General features: G+C 34.2%; 1 protein-coding gene across 2 annotated transcripts in view; it reads right to left on the bottom strand.

Moving 5' to 3' along the window:
- The window catches only part of VWA8 (von Willebrand factor A domain containing 8), a 395340-nt gene that overhangs the window by 119254 nt on the left and 262460 nt on the right, over positions 1-13626 (bottom strand). For both annotated transcript variants that reach the window (XM_050766153.1, XM_050766152.1), the window contains exons 30-35: positions 11384-11494; positions 10396-10460; positions 9835-9960; positions 8684-8793; positions 7869-8023; positions 3547-3742 (exon numbers count right to left, since the gene is read on the bottom strand). In XM_050766153.1, coding sequence (XP_050622110.1) covers positions 3547-3742; positions 7869-8023; positions 8684-8793; positions 9835-9960; positions 10396-10460; positions 11384-11494 — 763 coding nt within the window. The remainder of the gene's footprint in view (positions 1-3546; positions 3743-7868; positions 8024-8683; positions 8794-9834; positions 9961-10395; positions 10461-11383; positions 11495-13626) is intronic.

The raw sequence follows: 13626 nt of genomic DNA on the forward strand, positions 1-13626 counted from the left end.
AGTACTGAACTCACATTCAGAACAGAGATTACCTCTGGTTTGTCAAAAGTGAAGGGGAGGAGAACACAGGAGTCTCTGACCATACTGGTAATGACCGGTAACGATTGGTAATGACTTACCAGTATGGGTTGTGGGTGCAAAGATGTTCAATGTATTTTTCTTTAAACTTTTGTAGGCCTGAGATATTTTGTGAAAAATTAAAATACACATGGAAACATAAACACGCTCTTCCCGTCCCGAAATAGGAAGTGTTATGAGAGAGTATGACAAGGGCACCTAATTTAGATTGGAGCAAGAGCTTCTGAGGAAGTGACATTTAAACTAAGACCTGACAGATGAGAACGAATTTGGGGGTTGGGGGGAAGGGGTGCAGCAGAAAGTTGGGAATAATTTTGTGCATTCAAGTTACCTGAGAGAAGTCAGAGAGATATGTAATGGACAAATCATGCTGGATCTTTTAAGCCAAGATAAAATTTCTAAACTTTATCCTAAGGACAATGTGACCTGAGTTGTGTTTTAAAATATTACTTTCTAACTAAAACAGTTTTGAAAATGAAGAACAAAGTGGAAGAATCGATACTACCTGAGTCAACCAAGACTCACTATAAAATATAAAGCTATAAAGCAATCAAGAGGGTACAGTATTAGTAAAGGGATAGACACATAGACCAATGGAACACAATAGAGAACCCAGAAACAGACCCACTCATGTGGGCAGCTGATTTTCAACAGAGGTCTAAAGGCAGTGCAAAAGAGGAAGGACAGGAGTCTTTTCAGCAAATGGTGCTGGTGCTGGAACAATTGAATATCCCTATGCAATTAAAATAAAGAGCCGCAGTCCATACCTTACACCATATAAAAAAGTAACTCAAAATGGATCATAAATCTAAATGTAAAATATAGAACTACAAAACTTCTAGAAGAAAACATAGAAGATTTGCCCTTTATCAAAATAAGATAAACTGTTTGGAAAGTATATCTCTGACACTGAACTTGTATCTACACTAAAGAACACTCAGAGTTCAGGAGTTTGAGACCATCCTGGGCAACATGGCGAAACCTCATCTCTACAAAAAAAAATACAAAAATTAGCCAGATGTGGTGGCATGTGCCTGTGGTCTCAGATACTCAGTAGTCTGAGTTGGGTGCTGCTTGAGCCTGGGAGGCAGAGGCTACAGTGAGCTGAAATCGCATCACCACACTCCAGCTTGGGCAACAGAGCAAGACCTTGTCTCAAAACAAACAAACAAAAGGAATGCTCAAAACTCATTAATAAGAAAATAAATAACCCAATTTAAAAATGGGCAAAAGATCTGAAAGATATGTTATTAAAGAAGATACACATAAAACAAAAGGCTCAACATCATTGGGTGCTAGGGAAAATGCAAATTACAATCATAATGAGAAATCACTACACTCACTAGAATGGTGAGAAACTGACAATACCAAGTGCTGGCAGGGATGCAGTGCAACTCAAACCTCCATTCACTGCTGAGAGAAATGCAAAATGGTACGTCCACTTTGGGAAATAGTTTGGCAGTTTCATCATATGATGCAAAAATGCCATTCCTAGGCATTTACTCAAAAGAAGCAAAACCTTATGTTCACTTAAAAACCTGCCCACAGATGTTCATAGTGGCCTTACTCTTTATTGCCCCAAACTGGAAACAACCAATAAATATATCACCTTGTGAATGGATCAACAAACTGTGGTACATCCATATAATAGGCAACCATTTGGCAATAAACAAACAAAAACTAATGGTACACACATAACATTAAAAATAAATAAATAATAAATAAATGATTCTCAAATGCACTGTATTAATTGAAAGATGTCAGACTCAAAAGACCACATACTATATGATTCCATTTATATTATAATATGGTAAAGGCAAATCTATAAGAACAGAAATCAGGTCAGTGATAAGTTGTAGGTAAGTGGAGGCATTGACCACAAAATGGAATGGGGGAAGTTTTTGGGGTGATGAAACTCTTCTACATCAAGTGTGGTAGTGGTTATCCAACTGTGTCTGCCAAACTCACAGAACTATACACTAGAAATGGTGAATTTTACTGTATACAAACTGAGCTTAAGAACCAATGTACACTGTACTTTAAAAACATCACCCTGTCTGATGTGTGGAGAAGGGTAGGAGGGGAAAACAGTGGAAGAGGTAACAATATCAGAAGGTTATGGCAACATTCCAGTGTACGATGGCAGTGCCTTGAATGGGATACTGGTTACAGAACTGGAGACAAGTGGGTGGATACAAGATATATTTGCAAGGCTGTGTATCAGGACATGGAGATTGCTGATGGATGAGATGTGGAGGATGAGGGAGAAGAGGTATCAAGGTGAGCCAAAGATTTCTGGGTGAGTGAAGGTGCACTAAACTCTGCTACATAACTTCTTGTAATTCCTGGAATGCTCTGCCAAGTCCTTGCATCTTTCACAAGGAGCACCCCTTTCCTGGACCAAATCCTTCAACTGATTAACTCTCATCTTTCAAGAGTCAACTCATAATCTCTAGTTTGGATTGTAAACTTCTCTGCTGTGTTTATATATCACCTTGTGAATATTCCTAACTTATTACACTGTATACAATTGTCAGTTTATTCTTCTGCCTCTTCTACCACAAAAAACATTTTAAGGAAATGGTGATTTATTTTCCATGAGTTTCAGTTTGGAAGAAACTAATTCCAAATATTATCATATAATCAGAACTTTTCAAACCCTGTTACAGATTATTATAATACATTTAGCGTTATATTTGTGAAGTCCACACTAATACAATGAATATAGACACAAGATAATATATCACTACCACTGTGATGTGTAAAAAAAAAAAAAAAAAGTCAATGAATCAATGATCAAACTTTTTCACAGTTATCTGTTATGATGAACGCCAGTGTGGTTCAGTAAGAATAGCTCTAAACTTGGGATTAGAAGATTGTGGTGCAAATCTGGGCACTGTTGTCCACTGGTGGGGTGATCCTGGGCCAGTTATTTTAGTTCTGTGTTAGAATATCTTCATGTACAAATTAGAGAGCCTGCTAGCAATAGGATGGGGTTTTAAGGAGTAAGTGAATTTATATGAGGAGAGGAGATCAGCCCAGGAATTGGATATTTTATACAGTAATAAATATAAGTTGACTTTGAGAGTGCTGTTAAGTGAATCAGTCTGCATAATAAGTCCCTGACTTTCAGTCTTAGGAGTTTAAGACAAAAGGCAGGCCTCAGTTTCTATGCCTAATATACTAAGACTTTTTAAAAGCCTCTGTGAAAACGTCTTTTAGGTAAAGTGATTGCATATATTGTAAAATAAACGAAGATGAGTTCTAACAGCAGTGGCCACAACCACACACTGAAAATGAGTAAGAACTTTCTGAATACAGAGAGGTCTTTTTAGTTACTTCTAAACTGGTCAGAATGATCAACTTTTTATAAGTATGAAATGATAAAGATAAATTAAATATCCTCTACCAAAAGGGAGCTACTTTAAACCACCTTTGTAAATTAGGAATTGGTGAGTTCCTTCTTACCTTTTGGGTAGATATCTTTTAGAGGGACTTCTCCTGGGGGTAAAATCCTCACAACCTGATTCAAATCTAAAAGAGTCACACAATTGCTTTGTTTTGGAGTCTCACTTTTCTTCTTTCCGCTATAGAACAATGTATCAGTGCCACTTCGTTTATGCAAAGATGATGGTCTCTTCCAAGAATAAACTTCACTGGGTGACTGAAAAAAAGAGAGAGATTAAAGTACTGAAGTACCATATACTACATTCACCACAACCTTAACAATGCAGACCTTTAAGCAGATACTAGGGGGGAAACTAATGTTGCACAGGTATAAGAAAATCAAATTACTGGCTGGGTGCAGTGGCTCATGCCTGTAATCCCAGTACTTTGGGAGGCTAAAGTTGGTGGATCACTTGAGTTCAGGAGTTTGAGACTGGCCTGGGCAATATGGTGAAACCCTATCTCTACAAAAAATACAAAAATCAGCCAGACGTCATGGCACATGCTTGTATTCCCAGCTACTCAGGAGGCTGAGGAGATCGTGTGTTAAACAAACAAACAAAAATAAATACAGTCATTTGGATGTGGTACAAGTGGTAGCTGTTTTGTCAATAATCATAATTTTCAGACAAGTGTAAAATATACACTTTAAATTTCATGTCTTGAAATCAATTACAACTAAACAGAAGAAATACAGGAATTAGTTAAAAAAATAAACACCTATACATAATGAATAGAACATAACTAGCATTTTTAAAGCCCTGGGATGGCTTCAAAAGTGATTGGGCCCCTTCCCGGTCATTCTCTCTCTCTCTCCCCCCTAGATGTAACTCTTTTGGAATTTTGTGTTATTTTTCCCTTGCTTTACTTTAGATTTTTACCACATATGTATTTATCCTTCTGAAGATCATAAAGATATTTTCTTATGCTTTTTCTAAAGTTTTAAGGCTTTATCTTTCATATTTAAGTCCTTAGCCTATCAGGAATTAATTTTTGTGAATGGTACGAAGTGGGGACCTGCAGTCATCCTTTCCTCACATGTATAGCTTATTGTCCAAATACCACTAACTTTTGCCCATAGCAACAGTATCATAAAACACAGTTTATATGCATGTATCTGTTTCTGGGCACTGCATTTTGTTCTACTGTGTATTTTTCTATTCCCAGGCCAACACATGGTCTTAGTTACTGAAGTTTTATAATTAACCTTGAAGTTTATTAGGAAGAGTACTTCTGTCTGGTCCTTCTTCAGAGATGTTCTGGTTATTGTTTGCCCTTGCAATAATGAGTTGCATTAGCTCTCTGCATCCTTGTCAGTACTTGGTATTGTCAGCGTTTTTTTTTTATTTTAGCCATTCTAATGGGTAGGTACTAGTATCTCATTACGGTTTTAATTTGCGTTTCTCTAATGACTAATGATGTCCAATAACTTTTCATGTACTTATTTGCCATCCCTCTATCCTCTTTGGTTAAGTGTTTGTTCAAGTCTTTTACTCATTTTTTTTTTCACATTTATCTTTAATTTTACTTCTGTATCTACCTAAATACATTGAAATCTATGAGTTCACAAAAATATATCCAATTTTAATCTAATAACGACATGGTTCATTCTAGTTTTCTTCCTTTCAGTATTTGTAATTCCCCTCTCCAACAGTTAAAAATTTGTTTTCATTATCCTTAATGTATTTTGTTACCCTTCATATATTTACTTTCTTGCTGTATATGACCCATCTCCCATCTCCACCACTAACCTTACTCCCTGGGCAGATGCTCCACTCTCCCTGCTTGGGTCCTGACAGCCCATATGGGGCCACACTCACACAGGGACACATACTTCACCTTACTTGGGCTCCTACATCCCACTCCAGGCTGCCCCTTCACAGGAATGCCATCTTCATCCTGCTTGGGCTTAATGCCCATCACTAGTGGTTACCTCTCCCCATCACAGATGCCCTTACCTTGCTTGGGCTCTGATCTTTGATAACTCACACTGGCCTACTGTTTGCTCATTTGTAAAATTAGGCTATTTGCCTTCTGACTGTTAAGTTTTAAGAACCTTTATAGACTCTAGATACCAGTTTTTGTTGGAAATGTGGTTTGCAAATATTTTCTCTCAGCCTGTAGATTGTCTTTTCATTCTCTTAACAGTGTCTTTTAACAGAGCTCAAATTTTAAAGTTTGATGCAGCACAGTTTATCAATTTTCTCTTTATATATCATGTCTAAGACACTATTACCATGTTTAATAGAAGTGGTAACAGTGGGCATCCTTGTTTTATTCCTAATAAGAATAGAAAAGAAATACTTTTAATGTTTCACCATTGAGGATGATATTTGCTATAGATTCTTATAGCTATTTGGTATTAGATTTTAAAAGTTATATAAGTAATACTTTAGAGGCCACTGATAACTCCATGAAAAAGTTAATAAGAGGTAGCATACTCATCTGTCAATAGTTTAATAGAGAATCCAAAGAAGTTCACATAAAGCAAGAAGGCAGAGTGGTGTGGTAAAAAGGATGTGTGTTAGAGGGCTGGCTAGTCACACTTGAGCTCAAATCCCATTGCTTAGAGTCTTTGTGGCCTAGGGGATATAAGCTCTCTCTGTTTCTGTTGTTTCATTTGTAAAACCTCATAGAATTGTTGTAAAAATTAAGTATCATGTGTGAAAGGGCTTAGGGTAGCACACTGCCTGTTGTGTTGTGGCCTAAAAATCTTATTGTCATCTTAAAGGCTGTCTAGCTGACTCTAATCTTCTATTTAACAAATACTCATTAAATACCTCCTATGTGGTAGGTACCACATGAAGAAGCAGGGATATAGCTTTTAATTTAACAAGGTCACTAGTCTTACAGGCTGTAAGAATTTCTACAAGGTTAATACAAACAGTGCCTTAACTTAGCTTTTATTTTCTAACTTTTTATAATAACATTATACTTCTATATTGATTTCTTCAATCATAAGAAGGTAATTAGAAGACCAATTTTTAAAATAGTTTTACCTCCAGAAAAAGTTCCAAGTTTTTTATAGCAGCAAACATTGTAGAAAGCATATAAAACACATCTCTTTTATATCAAGGCTGCTGTAAACACTGTATTTCAATAACATTTCATTTTGAATTATATGATAGCAGATGCTTTTTACTTGATAATTAGGAAAACATATATCAGAGTCCTAAGCCACATATTATCCACTGAGTTTTAGATTTCAAATCTTATATCCTGAAGTACCCAGCATTCATTAACTATATTAAAATTTTGAGGCATACAAAATTAGAGTACTGTCAAGTACAGCCCATATTTTTACCTTGAAATAATTCTATCATCCCATCTAAAAGCCACAAAGGAAATTATAAAAATTAAATGCTTAGTCAAAACACACGGAGCTACATCTAAGGTTATTAGATGCCAACTTGGACTGAAATAACTTTTATAGGAACTTCCCCACATTTCCATCGGAGGAAGATGTTGCCCAGTTTCACCTAAAGTCAATTCAAATAGCTTCTCCTTTATAGGTAACAGTAGATAACAGAAGGGCCCATCTAAGAGAAAAATCATTTGAGACAATTAGCCATTATTCTATAACCTGGATGCTGCAAAGATATGATAAATCGGAGCAAAACTCAATGGAAACTAAATCTATCTTCATGACTGTTGAAAATTTTAATCTACAATAATGACAATTCAACAAATTTAACTTCACACAGGAGCAAAAAAACCAAATATCGCATGTTCTCACTTACAAGCGGGAGCGAAACACCGAGGACATATGGACACAAAGAAGGGAACAACAGACACTGACACCTACTTGAGGGTGGAGGGTGGGAGGAGGATGAGGATCAAAAAACTACCTATCAGGTACTATGCTTATTACCTGGATGACCAAACCATCTGTACGACAAACCCCCATGACATGCAATTTACTTATATAACAAACCTGCACACGTACACTTGAACCTAAAATAAAAGTTAATAAATAAATAAACAAACAGAATGTGTAGATGGAAAAATAATTAACTTTAAAAAATTCTAGAAGACATGATAGAAAATTACCATTGGAAGGTGAAGCATTTAAACTGTATTACCTGAACTCCCACATATGGAGAATACTCGTTTTCCCCTACTAAATTCTATCATCGCATTACACTTTCAATGTTAATTTTTAAAGTGTAATGAAACTATTTAGGTATAACATATTTTCTACTGACTGATTTGCAAGGCAGACTTGATCCAACATGTTTACCAGGAAATCATGTTTTTAATTACCCCTCAAACAGGCTTACAGATTATAGGTCAAATTGAGGGAAAGAAATATTTATCCAATAATTTAAAAAATGGGTGCTTACCATGAGATCTGGAAAACCAACAACTATTGTAGCATAATTGTTCTCATCTGAGAGAATTCTGTTGGGAGAGGCAATCTTTTGTTCCACAGCTGAACTTAGATGTTCAGATGATAGTTGATCACTGGAAATTTTATGAGGTATGCTAAACTCTGTTTCTGAAAAGCATCAGACAAACATTAGACACCATATGCTCCGGAAATGCTCCAGGAATTAATTTTTTGCAAGATTTTATTCTCGACAAGTCAAATGGAAAAGAACAAGTTAAAAAAGAGGAAACACTTTAAATTACATTCATGGGCTTTTGTTTGAAAAAATGCTGTTTTTATAACCAAGACATCTTCCCAAAGTGATTTCAAGTATTTATAGAATTCAAAATTTTATTAGGAATAAATACTATAATAGTTCCCTGTAGAAAAGATGTGAAAACTGACCCAACAAAGTGTTAGCAATGGTATGTTTTAGATTTTTTTTCATAAGTACTATTCATCCCCCAAAACTGTGATAAATTAAGTAGAAATCCCAATGGTCTGTAGAAAAAAAGATGTTATCCTAAATTAGACTTGCAATCTGAATGTATATAAAAATACTGATCTGTCAGTTAAAAAAATTCAAGGACAGAGCTTACAACAGTGAACTTCCTTTTGACAATCTGAGATAGTAGATTCTTATTTGCTATTTCTGGTGTAGTGACTAAGTTTTTTCTTTTGGTGTAAACTTAACATAGGCTGGTGTTTTGTTCTTAAATGATTCTAGCGGACAGTATGTGTACAAGCATGCACTCACACAGTCATAAACACAGATGACATAGTATTTACCTTGTGTAACTCCAAACCCCGTGCTGGGTGGCTCCTCTTTCAGCACATACAACTGGCAAACCCCACTACCCTCAGACTCAATGTGTGCAGGCTTAGTTAAAAGATATTTCCTGCAAACAAACAAAACATCTAGCTTAAGTGAAATTTTTCTTTTTCTAATAGTCATAAGGCCAGACTAAGAAAAATTAGATTCTCTTCAGCCTCTTTTTTATAGTTCCAGTATAATTTGAAGTTTTAGAGTTTCATCATGAATTAACAAATAACTTCTCAACACTGTGTTAAAGAGCAGTGCACAACAGCAATACAGTAATGAATGTGAAGCAAAAATCCAGTGCTTCCTATAAGAGAAAGGGTTGTGGTGGTGGGGAGGAAAGCAACTCGAATGGGGTACACTCTTATTATCATGTAGCCCTCTCTTGATAAAACTCTTTGATCAGCCAGGAAGGGGGAGCATAAGTTCTGATTTGTGATCAGCTAAGAGACAGATGCCCTCACAACTGAAATCTCCTTGATCTACTGATTTTTAACATTTCTAAAATATGGATGTATATATAGGCAGAAATCCTCTGCAATGAGCTACTTCTGCTTGTCAGCAGAGGGGCAGAAAGAGTCTGCACTGAGCTAGCGGAGCTGTGCATGAGGGAAGGTGCTCAAAGTTGACACTGTCTTTCATCAAGAACTGCACAGTCCGATGGGTCAGAAAACAAAAACATAAACATAACCACATCCAACCCAGAATACACAAGATAAAAAGAGAAAGAAACTTCTAAGGTGTGAATTTACAAAAAGGCGACAGCTCTAAGGATGGAGACTGTGGCTCTTCAAAGGGAAAATCTACTTTTAAGTATCTCCAGTTTGGCAAGAATACAGTGAATTCTCAATGTACAAATAGGAAAAAGCCCAAATAAATATGGATCATACGAAAAAGTCATGATTTTTTAACTGTTAATTTCAATGCCATTTTCTGAGAAGTGACATTTATTTTTTCTCCCCTCCTCACTTCTTATAAGTCTCATATATAGAGATGCTGCCAAACACAGAAATTGCTAAAAGATAGACACGGGAAAGACAGAACAGTAAAGATGATGGATAATTGATAAATAAGATTGAGCTATAACATACTCCATGATACACTATATAAAGCCACTCACTGATTTGTTTTGCTCTCCACCAGAAGCCATTTGTCCTCTGCTACAAGGAAAACTGTCTTGAGATTGATGGGAAGTGAGATGGTGTGAGTTCGCCCTTCTAGAACATCCAGCACAGTCAGGCTGTTCCTGGAAAAGGAGAAGAAAACTGTATCTGAAAGGAAATGGTGAGGATAATGGTTGAGTAATCTGGCATAATCATTTCATGATACATTATGCAACCCGTAAATAGAATGTTTTTAAGACTGAATAATAATGTAGAAAAATGTTAATTGAGAAAAACAGATATGCAAAATTCTAAACTATGTCAGGGTGTGTATAAGTAAAAATAATGGAAAGTAGTGACCATTGCCATGTTAGTAGTGGCTATGTCATAGAATTGTGAGCATTAGCTTTTCTTATGTCTGTTTCTCAGTATTCTGCAATGTGGGCAAAGTTACTTTTATATTAAAACATTCATAATTTGGTTACATTCACTTTATAGTAAACAAGTATAATCAAAACAGGAAATAGAATGGGCCAAATAAGAACTTCAGTTTAAATCTTCTCTAATAAAGAGCTCACCCTTTTTCTTTGTAGAATACCAGCCAGTTTTTGTGTGAAAATTCTTTACACATTTTATAAGTTTCCTAAAGACAAAACAAAACAAGATATTCACATTAAATGTGTCATATACAGACATGTCTCTCTTTAGCCACTTCCCCTTAAATAAAATAAAGTTCTTCAACTTGTAAAACATGTAATTCTCAAACAAGCTATCTATTTATCTACTCTAAGACTCTTATGGTAAAATGGATTAAACTATATATCAAAATTTACTGTGAACTATATACTAAAACCTCTTCAGAATAAATTTTTAAAAACAATACCAAACATTGTTAAGAAATAACAGGCTATCTGATGATTAACCATGGAATTTACACCATAAAATAAACACATGGGAAACACTTTGTTTCTTATATTAGGAAACATTTATGACATTTTAAAAAATAACTTTTTTCAGAGTCTTTTAAGACCTAAGTATGTTGACTTGCAGGACAGAGGGTAAACCTTATTTTAAAACCATTATTTTTTTCTGAATGGCAGAATAAATTCTCTTGTGTTGGCCTAAACTATTTACTTACTAGTTTAATTTAGTTAATAAACTAAAACACGTATTTGTCTAGTAGAGGAAATTAGGTAGCATACTCACAGTTTTATCATATAAATCCAAAACATAACTACATAACTGGAAAACAGGTTAAATTGACTTCATGATCAGAAATTTGTTAAAAATACCATATCCAAATACTTATTAATTTTCTCTTGTTAGTCCAGTCCTGGCAAATCTTCATGCAAGTATAATGTCATAAAAAGAAGTTATTGATATTTAATTATACACATATCTATGGTTATATATATCATGTTAAAATCTATATGTGCGTAACAGGAAATTCTCTTGTGCATTACAACAAACCAAAGGCACTTAAAGGGATGGGTATGCATGCATCTTTCTGGTTAGAAAGCTATAGAAATCCTTGGCAATTTGCTGGACAAATGTGGTGTTTCTTACAGCTTCTTCTTTGTTCCACCAGAAAGGTTTCTTAGATGTAAGTTTCTCTGAAGGGAGGATGAGGCGATGAAGGGCCCGGCCAGTGGTATCTAACAACAGGATAACATCACTCTGCAAATGATAAAAACAGTGAAAAGCTCAAGATTTGTTTTTTGTTTTTTTTTTTTTTAATTTTTTAAAGCGGCAACCTCTTGGCAACCTGACAATGAAGGTTATAGGGATAAATCAAAACAAAGACAATATTGTAATACTTAAGAAATATCACAAAGACATTAAATGATTTTTCTTAATGAGGAATTTAAAATTGTTGGTGGTTTTATGAAGACATTTCTAAATATGTGATGCAGAAGGTATTCTCTTTAAATATTTTTATGTAACAACCATTCTCTTTTAAATATAAGCTAGTTGAACCATGATTCTGTTTTATTATCTAGTAATAAGGAAATTACAAAGATTGATGATTTTAAGAAGTTCATCTACCTGTACCAAAATTATACTTAGAGAATGCTCTGTTGAAAGCTCTCTTATATTGTGCATAATTAAATCTTACTTATCTTTTTCACAAATCCAGGTTCAATTTAGAAAATAGGTATAAAATAGATCTAAAGATGAGTTGGCAAGAAATACGCAGGACTCCAAGAAACTAGCTAGTAATGAGTGTTCCTTCATTTAGAAATTCACCAAGCTTGAAAGACCTTCATAACTGGTGCTATAATAAAGTACAAACAACAGATTTCTGCAGCATTATTAATCATAGCTATGCAATGATGTAATCTTTCAGTAATTAGGATATGTTTTTTAAGAAAATAAATAAACCTTATGTGTTGAAATATATGAACTGAAATACATGAAATAAAAACTTAACACTGAGAAAGCCAGAAAAAATTAAATATTTTAAAGGGATGCAAAGAAGTTGACTTTTTAGTTAAAATATAAAGAGGTTTGAAGATTAGACTAACAGGTTTGCAAAAAGGTACCTGCAAGTTATTTGTCAGACCTCATTGTTATGCAGGTGTCTTTTCTCTCTTTGTTTTATTTTATTTTATGTTTGGGGCTCCTCCAGTTATCCTAACTCTTGTGAACTTTTCATTTCAAGAAGAATTTCTTTTGGAGAAGATAAAGTCATAAAGCACACAAATAATTAATACAAACCTTGAAAAATATAGAAAACAATAAAATGTGAAGTGTTTGTTCATTTATTCCATAATATTTATTGAGGAGCTTATATTTAATATATAAAGAATACAACGATGAATTAATCATGACCCTTGCCTTCTGTCATATAATTTAGTCAGAGAAAGAAGAAGAAATGTTAAAAAATGAATGATTCATCTGCAAATCTAGCATCTCAGTGTGGTTTTAATTTTATTTTACAAGCTAATTTTATGGAAGTGCTCAAGAATTAAAATAGTATTTGCACCATATAACTCACTTCACACCATATACTCTGATTTTTAGATGTATTAAAAAATTTTACTGATCATGTTAACAAAGCTTTAATTTCTTTCATAAACATCACCCTTAGAATGCATCATTCTGTATGAGATATAATTCTCCATTAAGAATGTGTGTTAGAAATATTCTTTTAAAAATTAACATATAACAAGTATCATTCACCACTACTTGACAGTTTTGAAAATGGTAATGATACCTTAGAGTTTTCCTTAAGAAAAAAATAAAATTAAGTTAAAAATTTACAATCTCCATTCTAGATTAAATATTTTTTGAATAAGTATTTTTGATGGAAGAAATCTTTCTTGTATAATAAATATGTACAACATTAAAATGAATTCTTAGTACTTAAGCAATTTGGGATAATATTAGCCTTTGTAAGCAAAAGGAAGTCCTAAAAATGTTTCATGCCTAAAAATGAGTAAGCATAAGAATAAGCAGTTGATTAAACAAATATGATCAAGTATAAAAATAAGTATCATCTTCCATTTTTCTACCTTTTTAGGGTCTAATACTTATATATTCATAACATGGCATAAGTGAACTGAAAAACTATATCTTTCTAAGTGACAGAAAACACATATTTCCAGCCACTGCTGTATTTAGAATTAGTTTATAAGCAATTGGCAACATGAAGGAGTTCTGTTGCTCCATCCTTTTAGATGTTAATGGTTTCCTTCTGTAAATGACTAATGATAGATTCTGTCTGGTTTTAAAAATAGAATTTTGCGTCATACATGAGTACATGTAACTGTGGCTTTGGCACTCCTTTAAGGGGGGCAGGGAGGAGA

The sequence above is a fragment of the Macaca thibetana genome, chromosome 17, assembly GCF_024542745.1.
Source record: "Macaca thibetana thibetana isolate TM-01 chromosome 17, ASM2454274v1, whole genome shotgun sequence".
In the NCBI taxonomy this organism is placed as follows: domain Eukaryota; kingdom Metazoa; phylum Chordata; class Mammalia; order Primates; family Cercopithecidae; genus Macaca; species Macaca thibetana.